This window comes from Micropterus salmoides, unplaced genomic scaffold (genome assembly GCF_014851395.1).
Source record: "Micropterus salmoides isolate LMB-PRFRI ecotype aquatic unplaced genomic scaffold, ASM1485139v1 Ms_hic_scaffold_2, whole genome shotgun sequence".
NCBI classification, from domain to species: Eukaryota; Metazoa; Chordata; class Actinopteri; order Centrarchiformes; family Centrarchidae; genus Micropterus; species Micropterus salmoides.
In genome coordinates, this window is record NW_024041150.1 from 39,126,815 (window position 1) to 39,142,616 (window position 15,802).

The 15,802-nt window shown below is 37.6% G+C and overlaps 1 protein-coding gene across 3 annotated transcripts in view; it reads right to left on the reverse strand.

Annotated features, from left to right (window-relative positions):
* LOC119912524 (trichohyalin-like) overlaps positions 1 to 15,802 on the reverse strand; it is a 729,783-nt gene that overhangs the window by 106,695 nt on the left and 607,286 nt on the right. For all 3 annotated transcript variants that reach the window (XM_038731751.1, XM_038731752.1, XM_038731753.1), the window contains exons 16-18: positions 9,792 to 9,887; positions 6,798 to 6,893; positions 6,042 to 6,137 (exon numbers count right to left, since the gene is read on the reverse strand). In XM_038731751.1, coding sequence (XP_038587679.1) covers positions 6,042 to 6,137; positions 6,798 to 6,893; positions 9,792 to 9,887 — 288 coding nt within the window. The remainder of the gene's footprint in view (positions 1 to 6,041; positions 6,138 to 6,797; positions 6,894 to 9,791; positions 9,888 to 15,802) is intronic.

The following is a 15,802-nucleotide window of genomic DNA, read 5'->3' on the forward strand; positions in this document are numbered from 1 at the left end:
AATAGTAATGTTACAATTATTATTACCATACTTTAATAAAATGTACAAAACATTCTTGAAAAATATATAAAAACATTATTTATTGTTTATTTTATACCTGTCAACTGCAGACGAAGTAAATTTGTAAAATGTAAAAGTTCAAAACTCTCCGTATTGAATTATTTATCATCTGAAAGTTTCTTTTCTAGAGCACAATGTTAGCTAGTGAATATAATATATCTATAGGTATCTATGTGTTTTATGTTAAGAGTGTTTCTAAGGTGTTGGCTAATCTTTAACAACAGTTTGCTCAAAATGACACGTTTCCTGTATGCCAAATCATTTTTCTCGCCCTTAGAAGTTAGATCATCATTTTACACACTGTTTCTTAGATATTATGGCAAGAAAGTCTTTTTCAGTATATTTTATCATTCTCTTTTTATGTGTAGAAGAAAAGGTCTGTCAGACATACGAATAAATCCACGCAAAACAAAAACATATTTTGATAAACCGTTCTGTAAATATCTGGCCATTTGGTATATTATCCCAATAAAACCAAAATATCCATCTGACTCTTACCAATGTGCTGGAAAATAGATTTGTCTGACAGGCAAACCAGCACATATTTAATGCAAATATCTCAAACCGTTTTCAGTGTTACGTGTTCATGCTTGCAGTGACTTTCTCACACTCAGAAAAGGTAAAGATAATTTCAGCTTCAGACACAAACCACATGAGAAAATGTAGTCTTTCAGGAGGCTCTGTAGAAACAACACAGAGTTCATGGTTTGGATAGTTTGAAGGGTAAGTTGTGTCTTGAGTAATGTTTATTAGGAGGAACAGAATATAAAGTTAGTCTGTCTAACATTCACATTTGCACCTGTTAAACATTTTGCTGTGTTTCTCCATAACCTGCCTTTTAGTTTAGTCAGTCCGACCCAAAATAGAAGAGCAAACTCTAAACTGATAATAAAATAAGAGTAGAATAGAACGGTGAACAAGCCGATAGCGCGGCTCTCTGCAAGTGGTTCCCAACTTAAAGGGTCACAATTTTAATTATTTTTCATGTGAAGTACTGGATCATTTTACCTCAAGACTCTCAACAGTTTTCATATCAAGTATTTTGACAAGTATTAAGTATTTCGTAAGTATTTTGAGAGTTAAATCAGCAAATTTTCAATACAAGTTGTGCATTGAATTTTCTTAATTTAATTTTGATTAACAAAACAAAAGCTCAGTATATGAGAAAAATGTGTAGCTTAAAGATCTCCAGCTGAGAGATTCATTCATATCAAACACTCGCTGGCTTGAGCTCAATACACAAAGAACTTATTGAACTAAGTTGTTGGTTGAATGGTCACTGCTGGTGAACTTATTGAGCTGCTTATTCAGGGTCACAACATGAATTTGCTTCAATTTAAAGGGTAAAAAGCCAAACAGGTTCAGGACTGCTGCTGTATTCTTGGTGTTGTTTGTTTGTTTCATGACGGATCATTATGTCTATCTAAACTACATGTTTCTGTGCCAAATACTCAGCTCTGCTAAATCAAGTTAAAGACTCACACATCAGATTTGTTTGCATTTACTTAATATTAAATATGAAGACATCAGCGAGTGTTTAACATTACCTTTAATTTTCTGTGTCAATTTTCCAACCAAATAATTCTTCTTGTTCCTGCCATCAAATAATATTTGGCCAAGAAACCTGGTGTTAAAGTATACCAGGTGACCTGTTATCTGTGTACTTTGTGAATATTATTATTTTCTTTGTAAAGGTGAACCTCACATTCAACATGGTTTCTGAATTCTTAGATTCACTGAGATTTATGATCAGCATTCCTTAAAAAGGTGCAATTTACAATTGTAAATAATGTTCAATTCCTGCAGCTGCTGCCACTGTTTAACTAAAAAGCAAGGTAATAATTTATGTACATATTTTAAAGTCAAATAAACAAATACGACAAAAATATTTTGTAATTTCAGTTAACAAAAGTTTGTTAGACTAAAACAAGGATCAGAACTCAGAGCAGACAAGAACAAATTGTTATACATACTTATATACATTGAATTCCTACAAAACAGAGAATAACAAAATAAAAATGAAATGTAAAGTCTGAGGATTTATAAAATCAATGGGCTGGAAACTCCATCCAGAAGATAACTGTGACATACAGTAATTACTGTAAAAGGATAAAACATTTTCAAAAATATTCAATCCAGCAAAAATACTCAAAGTTCCTGAGTTACATTAGCTCACATTTTGATTTAGAGTTTAATTTATTTTACTCTTTGTCTTTATAGCAGTTCAGTTTTCAGATAAAACATGTTTTCAATTGTTGAAGATAAAGAAGAGAAATTTAATAAAGTTTGATTCAACCTTAATAAAAAGGTCTCATTTTGTTGATTCCAGATCCGGACGTGATGTGACCTTGTGTTCACTGGACGTCACTACAACATGTGTTTTCACAGGAAGATCTGAGTCGTGCTGTTCCTGATGTTTAATGTTCAGTGTTTTCAGGTTTGCTGGATTACAGCACTATTTACTGTTCAGCATTTTGGTGTGATGGTAACTTTTTATCACGGTCCTTTCATGTTGGTGATAAAAGAAGCTAAATGGGGAGATTTTTGTAGTTAAAAGGAGCAAAAAGGTAAATTAAGATAAAAATAGTGTGACAGCGGGCTCATTATTGTCTTTCATTCGCTATGAACTGAGATATGTTGGATCTCTCCAGAGTTGCTGATGAGGAAGACCTGCAGGTTGTCTCCATTGCTCCAGGGCTTCAGGTCCTCCCACACCTGGTCAGTTTTATTATAACTAATATAATTTGGGCCCCCCACCTGTAAAATGCAAAGACCACAGACTTACAGCAGAATTTTTAAACCCATTAAATAATCAAAGTTACAATTTATTATTATTATTTCCATATAATTTTCTTTTAGTTTAATTAGAAATTGAACAATTGAGGCAGAAGGAAGAAAGAATGACGATGACACAACAACATAAATTGAGAAACAAATAAAGACTCACAGTGAGAGTTTTTCCAGGACTGAGTTTGAATGGTTTCTCAAATGTGTATGAGATGGGTTCTTTGTCAGTGATTTGTACTTTTAACGTCCAGTCTCCCAGTTCTTGGTCCTACAGGAGGGAAATTGGCCATGAGAGGTAAGATTGGAGAAAGAGACTAAAAAATGAACGTTACAGCATGAGTTAAATCAGTTGTGTTGACAAAATGCATTCTGGGTAAAATAACAGTTCATTAGCTTTGATATTGATAAATATTGATATTGGAATATTCCGGTTTACTCTTGGATAACTCAATGCTATACGTATTGTACACACATATATCACTCACACAGTGTTCATCCACACACAAACACCATTACCTCACTGGATGTGTTTTTGAGACGGATACAATTTTTCCATTGCTCGACCTCAACCTTGATGACATGTCCTTTCGAGCTCTGACTGGCTGAGCTGGTACCGCCCTGTTCAGGGAGACAACACACACAGATTAATCATTCAAGAATAATCAACAAAGTAGCTTTTTGATATGCTGCTTATATCCCTGTGTGTGTGTGTGTGTCATATTTTTATTTGCCAGTTATTTGGTGTCTCTGATTTGCTCTTATGTAGTTCGACTTCTCTTGATTTCAGATTAATAATTTGTGAAGAACATTAAAAGAAAGTGAAACAATAATTGAATAACAATTAATAACAAAACTTCAGGTTAAAAAACATGCAGCTCCTCCTTTAGCTTCTTCACTTCTTCTTTAGCTTCCTTTCTTCTGGTCCCCAAGATTAGAGACAATTTGTTTTATTTAGTGTACACAATATTCTGGACTGGATGGAAACTCATTCCTGATTGGCTGGAGGTTGTGATTTATTACCTTTTAATGTGCACACAGTTTTGCCCAGGTTTAATCTGTTTACTCTGAGAACTTTAGACTATAAATATACTGGAGAGGGATTACTCAGGTGGAAAAACCAGCACACTACTAACTGATGAATCCAACATGTTATAAGAAAATAAAAACCAGAATCACTTTTAGGCAATCAGAGAAATATAGGTTAGTTCATGAGTAGACCTTTTATTATATAAAACACATACAAAACATTATTAGGTGTAATAATGCTGTATGCTCATTATTACACACACACACACACACACACACACACACACACACACACTGATGTTGATCTTTCAGCAGTGTTTTACTGCAGGAAGTGACAGTCTGACAGAGAGGCCGTATTACAGAAGTCTTAAGTTCAGATAAGACGGGTCTAAGATAGGATTTTTCTCAATTTGGTGTTACAGAAGCAAATCCTAACTAACTTTAGGAATCCTATCTTAAAATCCTAAATACTCAATCCAACATCGGTTATCAATTTTTATGTCTGCTACCTAGCAACCAATGACACTTTTCTCATCTCGCCCAGCTAAACGGCTTTTAATCGCTGTTTTTTGATTGTTTTTTAAATGAAACATAAACTGAAAATGGAGCAGAAACAACAACTATCATAGAACTTCAAGTCAGATGACTTAGAGGTGTTTGTAACCTCTATCGAGAAATCCACATAACGCTTAACTGGGGAGATTAAAGAGAGAGCGGACAGATCTCTCCCGCAGATCCAGCATCCAGCAGAGCACTGATGCTGTCAAAAAGAAAATTAAGTCCATTTACAGTGATATGAAAACACAGGCAACTGTTGTGTCCAAAGAGCAGATGAAACCGCTGGTGGCTCCTCCTGTGCTTCCTCACTGACCCTGGCAGAAGGCTACTCTTCTCGGGAAAGTTTAATGACGGTAAAGCATTTTAACATGAGAGGAAATGTGATTGATCTGTTACACCAGCAACACTCAGTACAGTGGTGTTTCTGTTTCAAAATATGACATGTTTCAGTAGTCTACTGAAAATGACACATTACTTTTGCTGTAAAACCTGAATAAATACAATGATCTGCTCTTTATCTGTGAATGATGGAAGCATGTTTCAGCAGCTCCTCCTAAAACCCAAATAAGTCTGTTTGAATTTCTCTAATTTGGTTTTATAACATTTATTATAAGAGAACGTCCAACAGGGAGTTTGACCTCAAACAGACTCTAAACATAAAGAACGTCAATGTGTCGGATAGTATAGTTTGTGAATGACGTTTAGGCATTGGAAGGAATTTAATTTTAAATTTTAAACTATACCTTATAATATAAAAATATATATTTTAAAAGGAAAGAAAATGGTTCACTTTGCAATTAATAGCAAAACAATCAGTGGGGACACTTTACTGCACTGAGTACTTTTACTCTGATACTGCTTCTCTGGTTATAATTTCAAAAATTAAAAAATAACTGATTCAGAATGATGTCTGAGCTGTCTTGATGAGAGAGAGAGATGAACACCTGACAGTCAGTCAGGGAGACAATTATTTTCTGTTGGTTGATCTGGTGTAAATGAAGTTACTAGTAACTGAAAGCATAAGCATATCAGTGTTGTGAAGAATAAGCCCGAGAAAACCAGAAGTTTTTTGTATATGTGGTGGATCAAAGGCTTCACATCTTGTGACAGTTTGCTCTTCAGTCCCTCTTCAGCCACAAACTTTCCTCCCGAGCCCTCTGCATGACTGCTCTCTATCAGGACATGTTCTTTCCATTAACTCCTCAGAGTTGCCACCTTCATGCATGTCAGCTAATATTTGCAATAAATCATTAAACAGCATCAGTCTGCCGGTTTCATCTGTGTTTGGGTCCAGACCCCATCGCCCCAGCAAACCCACCCTGACACATCTTGTTTGATGTAAGAGTAATTCACAGGTTATAACTGTTTCTGTTATTTTTGTTGTTTACCACGTTAATAAACTAAAAGTAAAATGAAGCTTAAATAGCGAGTAGAAAGAAGTGTATAATTCAGTAAGAAAACCTAAAAGAAAAGTCAGTGGATGTTTTTCTCTCATCTTAGAAGACGGTGTTTAAATAAATACAGAAAAATCAAAGTGAAGTTGTGAGATTTAAAACTAAAAACAAACAAATAGGTTTGTGGAAACAAATCAATATCAATAAAAGATGAACCTCGTTTGTCCTGGTATCCAGCTGATTTTTCGGCTCGTCCTCACTCCTCTGCTTCTCCTGTTGGAGCTTCTGGACTTCAGCTGTCAGACTTTCCACCTAAGAGGAGAGAGAAGATAAAGACAGAAGATCAGAGAACTTTTCTCTCTTCTCAGTGTTTTTCTTCATATCAGCTGGTTAAAGGGTTTCTGTCACTGAAAACACATGATGAGGACTCAACATTATTTACTTTGTGTGCTGCTGACTGTTGCTTGTTCTCCAGCTAACACACACACACAAGCTGTGTTTCCATCAAGGTTTTAATATCTGCCTTGTAAAGTATCACATTAGAAAAGGTTGATGGACACAGCAAAATCTGAAAAAACTTAATTTCGCAAAAAAAGTTTTTACGCTCACTTGAGGTGGTTGTTGTCAGAAAAGAGTTGCTGCACTAAATGAGAGATGGAAACACTTTTACAGAATAAGTTCTGACGTAGTGAAAATGTAACTCACGACTTTGCTGGATATTCTCATAACACACAGAGACAAGGGAGGGGAGTACCATGACGACATAAAGTGACAAATAAAATTGTGCAAATGAATGTTGAATTAATAAACAATTAAAACTTGTTTATTAATTATAACAATTATTGAGTATTTAAGCACACCTTTTCTGTTCTCTTCCCTCTGACCAGATAAAATAAAACACCAACTGTGAGATTTAAAACTAAAAACAAACAAAGGTTTGTAGAAACAAATCAATATCAATGAAAGATGAACCTCATTTTTCTCAGTCTCTAGCTTGTTTTTCAGCTCGTTCTCACTCCTCTGCTTCTCCTGTTTGAGATTCTGGACTTCAGCTGTCAGACTTTCCACCTAAGAGGAGAGAGAAGATAAAGACAGAAGATGAGAGAACTTTTCTCTTATTAAAGTATGTGAGTTAAGAAAAGTCTGTCTCAGTGTTTTTCTTCATATCAGCTGGTTTCTGTCAGTGAAAACACATGATGAGGATTCCAGGGCTCGTATTTATCAAGCTTCTCAGATTTACTCATAAAAACGCTGCTAAGAACTGACTTAAGAGTAAAAACATTCTTGGCTCAAAGCTGCATTTAAAAGTTAGTTATCAGGCATCATAGTCCTAATTTGAGTGAAGTGTAGGATTAAATCTTAAGTATCAGTCTCAGTGATGATTCACGACACTTTGCTCTGCCGCAAACAGAATTTTGGATGACAATGTAGCCAAGGACCAATCACTGAAGAGATTTCCTTATTGGAGAATATTCTCAGATAAATTCACGTTGAATGGTGAAAATCCTGAGAGGAGTTTATATTCACACACATTTAACAATAAAGAATTTTCAAGATAATACATTATGATATACACATTAATAAATTAAAGAAAGTTGATCTTTATATGAGCGCCATCAAATGCACCTTCTACTCCTGTGAAGCCGCTATTTGCATGAACCATCTGTCAGATTACAGGGGGTGTTGTTGGGAAGACGATGAAACATGTGACAATGAGTGAAGCTGTAAGTGACATAATCAGGGTTTAACATTAACAACCGCCAAATGCGGGTGGATTTCGGCCGTGACGGGTAACACAGTCACTCCCACTAGCCCCTTTGGCGTGTTGAAAAATTGTAGTCTTGTCAAAAGACTGAAATAACAAACGAATTGCAATGTGACACTATGACACTCCAACTCCCATGAGTACTACCTGCACATGTTTGCTCATTGGTCCATTAGTGAAGCCTATTGTCTTGTGCGCTACTGACCAACGACACTGTAAACAAGAAGACGCTGTGGAGATTAAACTCACGGACTGTCGGACCGAGGGATGTTTGGCCCGCCGTTAATCATCCACTTAATCTGCGGCAGCCATGACAAAGCAAGCTTTTTAATAGCAGGCGAATCCACACAACAGGCGCGTCTCACTCTGTCACTCTGTCACCTCTCTCGCGAGGGTGCGCATGTCAAATATGACATCCAGACTTTTGTAAAAGAGAATATAAAAGTTAAATCTGTCACAGGGCAACCACAGTCCCTCAGACCTGTAGACCAACAGACATGCCGGTCGCTTTTAAGTTGATGGTTTGATCTCTGTCATCACTCAGTGCGTGAGTGTGCGTGGCCGTCCAGTGTGCAGAAAAATGACCAGCTGTTTTTTGGTTGTTTTTTAAATGAAACATAAACTGAAAATGGAGCAGAAACAACAACTATCATAGAACTTGTTTGTAGGTGTTTGTAACCTCTATCGAGAAATCCACATAACGCTTAACTGGGGAGATTAAAGAGAGAGCGGACAGATCTCTCCCGCAGATCCAGCATGCAGCAGAGCACTGATGCTGTCAAAAAGAAAATTAAGTCCATTTACAGTGATATGAAAACACAGGCAACTGTTGTGTCCAAAGAGCAGATGAAACCGCTGGTGGCTCCTCCTGTGCTTCCTCACTGACCCTGGCAGAAGGCTACTCTTCTCGGGAAAGTTTAATGACGGTAAAGCATTTTAACATAAGAGGAAATGTGATTGATCTGTTACACCAGCAACACTCAGTACAGTGGTGTTTCTGTTTCAAAATATGACATGTTTCAGTAGTCTACTGAAAATGACACATTACTTTTGCTGTAAAGCCTGAATAAATACAATGATCTGCTCTTTATCTGTGAATGATGGAAGCATGTTTCAGCAGCTCCTCCTAAAACCCAAATAAGTCTGTTCCAATTTCTCTAATTTGGAGTTTTATAACATTTATTATAAGAAACGTCCAACAGGGACTTTGACCTCAAACAGACTCTAAACATAAAGAACGTCAATGTGTCGGATAGTATAGTTTGTGAATGACGTTTAGGCATTCAAGGAATTTAATTTTAAATTTTAAACTATACCTTATAATATAAAAATATATATTTAAAAGGAAAGAAAATGGTTCACTTTGCAATTAATAGCAAAAACAGTCAGTGGGGACACTTTACTGCACTGAGTACTTTTACTCTGATACTGCTTCTCTGGTTATAATTACAGACTTTTATTGAAATAACAACAAGTAAAACTGATTCAGAATGATGTCTGAGCTGTCTTGATGAGAGTTTTCATGAACACCTGGCAGTCAGTCAGGGAGACAATTATTATTATTATTATTTTCTGTTGGTTGATCTGGTGTAAATGAAGTCACTAGTAACTGAAAGCATAAGCATATCAGTGTTGTGAAGAATAAGCCCGAGATAACCAGAAGTTTTTTTGTATATGTGGTGGATCAAAGGCTTCACATCTTGTGACAGTTTGCTCTTCAGTCCCTCTCTTCAAACTTTCCTCCCGAGCCCTCTGCATGACTCCTCTCTATCAGGACATGTTCTTTCCATTAACTCCTCAGAGCTTCCACCTTCATGCATGTCAGCTAATATTTGCAATAAATCATTAAACAGCATCAGTCTGCCGGTTTCATCTGTGTTTGGGTCCAGACCCCATCGCCCCAGCAAACCCACCCTGACACATCTTGTTTGATGTAAGAGTAATTCACAGGTTATAACTGTTTCTGTTATTTTTGTTGTTTACCACGTTAATAAACTCAAAGTAAAATGAAGCTTAAATAGCGAGTAGAAAGAAGTGTATAATTCAGTAAGAAAACCTAAAAGAAAAGTCAGTGGATGTTTTTCTCTCATCTTAGAAGACGGTGTTTAAATAAATAAAAATTAAGGCGAAGTTGTGAGATTTAAAACTAAAAACAAACAAATAGGTTTGGGGAAACAAATCAATATCAATGAAAGATGAACCTCTTTTGTCCTGGTATCCAGCTGATTTTTCGGCTCGTCCTCACTCCTCTGCTTCTCCTGTTGGAGCTTCTGGACTTCAGCTGTCAGACTTTCCACCTAAGAGGAGAGAGAAGATAAAGACAGAAGATGAGAGAACTTTTCTCTTATTAAAGTATGTGAGTTAAGAAAAGTCTGTCTCAGTGTTTTTCTTCATCTCAGCTGGTTAAAGGGTTTCTGTCAGTGAAAACACATGATGAGGATTCCAGGGCTCGCATTTATCAAGCTTCTCAGATTTACTCATAAAAACGCTGCTAAGAACTGACTTAAGAGTAAAAACATTCTTGGCTCAAAGCTGCATTTAAAAGTTAGTTATCAAGCATCTCAGTCCTAATTTGAGTGTATCAGTCTCAGAGTTGATTCTCGACACTTTGCTGTGCCGCAAACAAAATTTTGGATGACTTTTTTGCCAAGGACCAATCACTGAAGAGATTTCCTTATTGGAGAATATTCTCAGATAAATTCACGTTGAAAGGTGAAAATCCTGAGAGGAGTTTATATTCAACACACATTTAACAATAAAGAATTTTCAAGATAATAATACACATTAATAAATTAAAGAAAGTTGATCTTTATATGAGCGCCATCAAATGCACCTTCTACTCCTGTGAATTTATTTGCATGAACCATCTGTCAGATTACAGGGGGTGTTGTTGGGAAGACGATGAAACGTGTGACAATGAGTGAAGCTGTAAGTGACATAATCAGGGTTTAACATTAACAATAATAACGAACGAATTGCTATGTGACACTATGACACTCCAACTCCCATGAGTACTACCTGCACATGTTTGCTCATTGGTCCATTAGTGAAGCCTATTGTCTTGTGCGCTACTGACCAACGACACTGTAAACAAGAAGACGCTGTGGAGATTAAACTCACGGACTGTCGGACCGAGGGATGTTTGGCCCGCCGTTAATTATCCACTTAATCTGCGGCAGCCATGACAAAGCAAGATTTTTAATAGCAGGCGAATCCACACAACAGGCGCGTCTCACTCTCTCACCTCTCTCGCGAGGGTGCGCACGTCAAATATCACATCCAGACTTTTGTAAAAGAGAATATAAAAGTTAAATCTGTCACAGGGCAACCACAGTCCCTCAGACCTGTAGACCAACAGACATGCCGGTCGCTTTTAAGTTGATGGTTTGATCTCTGTCATCACTCAGTGCGTGAGTGTGCGTGGCCGTCCAGTGTGCAGAAAAATGCACAGATGAATGATGGAAAGAGAAAAAGCAGAGCAGAGGCGGCGAAAAGCAGAAGGAAAGTGCCGTTAAATGCTGTAAAAAAATAGATCTCTTCATGATTAAGAAACATGTTGGTGTTTAAAAAAGAAAACAACAGACTACTAGCAGGGCTGCCCTTCATATCGACATATCACAACTACCTGTCCAGAGTTGATTCTGTTATAAAAAGTTGTCATGCCCATTAACATCGTCAAATAATTCAGAAACATTCTTCCTCTCCTGAAAGATTTGCGCATGTCTCCACAGCGCCATCACAAGCCCTACTGGCAGCTCCTAACCACCTGAGAGACCTCTGGAGTCGTCTTAAATAACCCGGAGAGTCAGAGTGACTCTCAGCTTTAAAAAATTCATAACTTGCTTTTATACTTAAGTTTGAAAGTAGGAGTAAATTTCGTGAATTCTGAGCACTTAAGACTAAAATGGCACTTTGAGAAGTTTGATAAATACGGGCCCTGATTATTTACTTTGTGTGCTGCTGACTGTTGCTTGTTCTCCAGCTAACACACACACGAGCTGTGTTTCCATCAAGGTTTTTTTACGTGCCTTCTGAAGTATAACATTAGAAAATGTTGACGGACACAGCAAAATAAAAAATAAAGATTTCTTTAATTTCACAAAAATATTTTTACGCTCGCTTGAGGTGGTTGTTGTCAGAAAAGAGTTACTGCACTAAATGAGAGATGGAAACACTTTTACAGAATAAGTTCTGACTTAGTCGAAAATGTAACGACTTGCTGGATATTCTCATAACGCACAGAGACAAGGGAGGGGAGTACCATGACGACATAAAATGACAAATAAAATAGTGCAAATGAATTGAATGTTGAATTAATTCAACAATTAAAACTTGTTTATTAATTATTACAATTATTGAGTATTTAAGCACAACTTTTCTGTTCTCTTCCCTCTGACCAGATAAAATAAAAAGCAACTGTGAGATTTAAAACTAAAAACAAGCAAATAGGTTTGTGAAAGATGAACCTCGTTTGTCCTGCTATCCAGCTGATACTGCAGCTTTTTCTTGTCGTCCTTACTCCTCTGCTTCTCCTGTTTGAGATTCTGGACTTCAGCTGTCAGACTTTTCACCTAAGAGGAGAGAGAAGATAAAGACAGAAGATGAGAGAACTTTTCTCTCATTAAAGTATGTGAGTTAAGAAAAGTCTGTCTCAGTGTTTTTCTTCATATCAGCTGGTTAAAGGGTTTCTGTCACTGAAAACACATGATGAGGATTCAACATTATTTACTTTGTGTGCTGCTGACTGTTACTTGTTCTCCAGCTAACACACTCACACAAGCTGTGTTTCCATCAAGGTTTTTAAATGCACCTTTTGAAATATCACACTAGAAAAGCTTGAAGGAAACATTTGAAAAATTTAATTTCACAAAGTTTTTACGCTCACTTGAGGTCGTTGCCTTAGTCAGAAAAGAGTTACTGCACTAAATGAGAGATGGAAACACTTTTACAGAATAAGTTCTCAGGGCTGCCAACTTCTCACTTTAGTTTGGAGTGAGATTCGGTATTGGAGGTCGGTGTAGATGAAAAGCCAAGTCAATAATCAGATCAGTGTGATCAGGACATTTGCCAAACTCCGGACATGATAGCCTTAATTTGACCAACCTACTCATGTACTGGGGAGTGTTCCCCCCAGAATCTAGGCCTATGTGTCAAAACCAGAGACTGGATTTCTTTCTTATATTAGGTTTTCCTCAAATTTTTTGCATTAAACACTTAATTTCCTGAATTCTGTGAACATTTCTGCATCAATTTATGGAGGGAATGATTTTATCTAGGCTATGGCAACGGAACCACAAAACTCAGGCAGCAGGTAACTATTTAAAATATAAAATACCAGAATATAGTTCAGTAGGTGTATGCCTGGCTTCCAAGAATTCTGTATTTCTTTTTCTTTCATGATTTTGTCTTCCCTCTTGGTTGTGTCTTTGTTTGGGGAAGTTCCTCTTTGTGTGGCACCTTTTCACCTCAAGGATAAATTAATTCATTTTAAGTCAGTTAGAAACTCCTGGACTGAATGTTCAACACTTTTTGCATCTATACCACATATCTGTCTAATCTGAAATCTCCAGAAAGATTTCTATGAGAATAACGTCATCATTTAATAACAATTCACAATATTTTTCAAAATCTCCCCGGCCTTTAATAAGACAGACACAGAACCCGTTTGGGACTGTAGGCTATAGATGAGACCTGTGCAAAACAAAACTAACTGAAAACACAAATCCACACACGTTAACTTCAGCAGCTCTGTGCAGCTCACATTAACAACAGAGCAAGGCTGTACTTCAAATTATACATTTTTATACTGCAAAACTGGACCAGCTACGTAAGTCGATCACAAACTGCGCGAGAGCAGGTTTGCTTGATTCCTGTCCCAGCGTCCGTCGGTGTCGCATCAGCTGGGTGGAGTATAATCGCGCTGAGTTGACGCTATCAGTTATAGGTTACATACATTTTTCCAATGCGTGAGAAAATTGATGTATGGCGTGAGGGAGTGTGAAAAGTGTCAATTGCGCGAGTCTCACCCTGAAACACTTTTTTAGATTTGAAAAAAAACTTTTATTTATTTTATTTGTGAAAATGAAAAAAGGGCAATTTCACTGTGTTTTCTCCACTTGCAGACCACATTAGACCAAAACCACTATACCTAGAGCTTTCAAATCTGGACTAGTCCCACAGAAGTTAAAGTTTCAATCAAACATAGTTGCAGATTTGTGAAACGTTTATTCAATTTGTGAAAATGAATAAATGGTGATAATTCAATGCTTTTTCACACCAAGTGACCTGGCCTTGCAGCCTTTCGACAACTCTCCCTCTGATTGGTTAGTACTCCTTTCCTTTGCCAATCGGAGTCAGAGTAGGGGGCAGGATATGAGGCAAACTTTGTGTTCTTCAAATGATATTTGATGGATAAATGGTGGGTAAAACATGTAGTATATGTTGTGATTTTTTATTAAGTATTCCAGTTTTTAGCCTTGTCTGCCATGACCCTGTATGGGCACCAAAGCGTTTTTTCTGACATGGGCGTCTATTTTCAATTCATTGCAAAAGGAGCACCACGTTTTTACGAGCTGGTAAAACGCCAGCAGAGTGATGAGGCGCTGATCGTTGTTTTCTGGTCGCCGAGAGTTGAAAAATGTTCACCTTTGGGGAAAACGCTGCGCTCGTCACTGTCACTTTTTACCCAGCTGTCCAATCACAATAGAGGAGGGCGGGACAAATACCACACCATAGCAACGGTTACTATCCTGGAACTGGCTTCGTCCAGCCTCAGCTCATGGACTAAACGGTGGTACTCGCCGAACCCACATACGGCGAGTCCGTCCTCTTTCTCTAGCTTTGTCTTCATACAGAGCAAGTTGGCTACTCTACTCTGTGTTGACATTTTTACATCCAGTAAAGTCAGGTAGAACTACTTGCAACATCACTTCACACCAAAAGGGCTGGTGGTGCATAGATAAGATGGGAGACCTGGGTTCGATTCCCACTGTGAGACATCCACCATTGTGTCCCTGAACAAGACACTTAACCCCTTGTTGCTTCAGAGGATTACGACCTCTGACATGTATAGCAATTGTAAGTCGCTTTGCATAAAAGCGTCAGCTAAATGAATAAATGTAATCACTTCCTCGGATTTTATGTACCATAGCAACCAAAGGAGTCGGAAAAAAACGCTACACCTCAAAACGTCCGCTAGCGCTTCCTGCTGGGTGTTTTCAGCTGGCAAAAAACACTTTGGTGGACACGGGCCCTAACTGTTTAAACTGTTGCTGTCTTGTGTTTCCCTGTTGAAATAGTAAACTCTGTAATTATCTTGCGTTTTGATTCTCTGAGTCTGTCAAATTCCAGAGCCTTTATTATGCAAATAAATAAGAACATATTTAACACATAGTTAAACACTTACAGCTATAAATGCATTGACTACTGTAATGGCATGTAACATTACATTACCATGTTCCCTACCATTAGCCATGTGCTAATTAACAGTCAGGACAATAAAATAAATACTGCTTTCAAAAATGCATCTTTTAATGAACGTTTCTGCTGCAGCAACAGAAAGTTCATCAAGTCCTGATCTCAGCAGCTGATCTGCTGTTTAGTGACTGAGCAGTTTACAGACAGTTCTGCAACACACCGGGACAAACTGACACCATCTACACAGAAAGGAATAACCTCAGGCATTACATTTGCCGAATTTACAGTAGGGTCAATAATTATTATAATTACGGCCCGATGGCCCGATGTGTTTTTGTGGTTGCGTCCATTCTGCTGACGCTGCCTGAATGCATCACAAGTAGCAGGACATGAGATCGGCTGTTTTGCGCGGCCAACCAGGTTTACTTCATGGAAGTTTCATGGAAGTATTTTCACAAACTGAATTAAGGTTTCACAAATCTGAAACTGTGTTTAAAAGAAACTTTAGCCTCTCTGGGACAATCTAGTCCAGATTTAAGATCTCTAGGTAAAGTGGTTTTGGATCTGGACCTGGTCTAATGTGGTCTGCATGTGAAGAAATGCAGTGAAATTGCACTTTTTTCAGATCTAAAAAAAAGTGTTTCAGACAGCGTTTAGGCTTAATTTGCCTAAAATGCATAACAGCTTTCACAGCAGTAAGAGGTGCAGAAAACGGAGAATCGCTCAGCAATGTAAGTTTCCCTTAACTGCCGAATCGGAAGCTGCGAATCGCTTGCTGACTTCAGCGTCGTCTTGT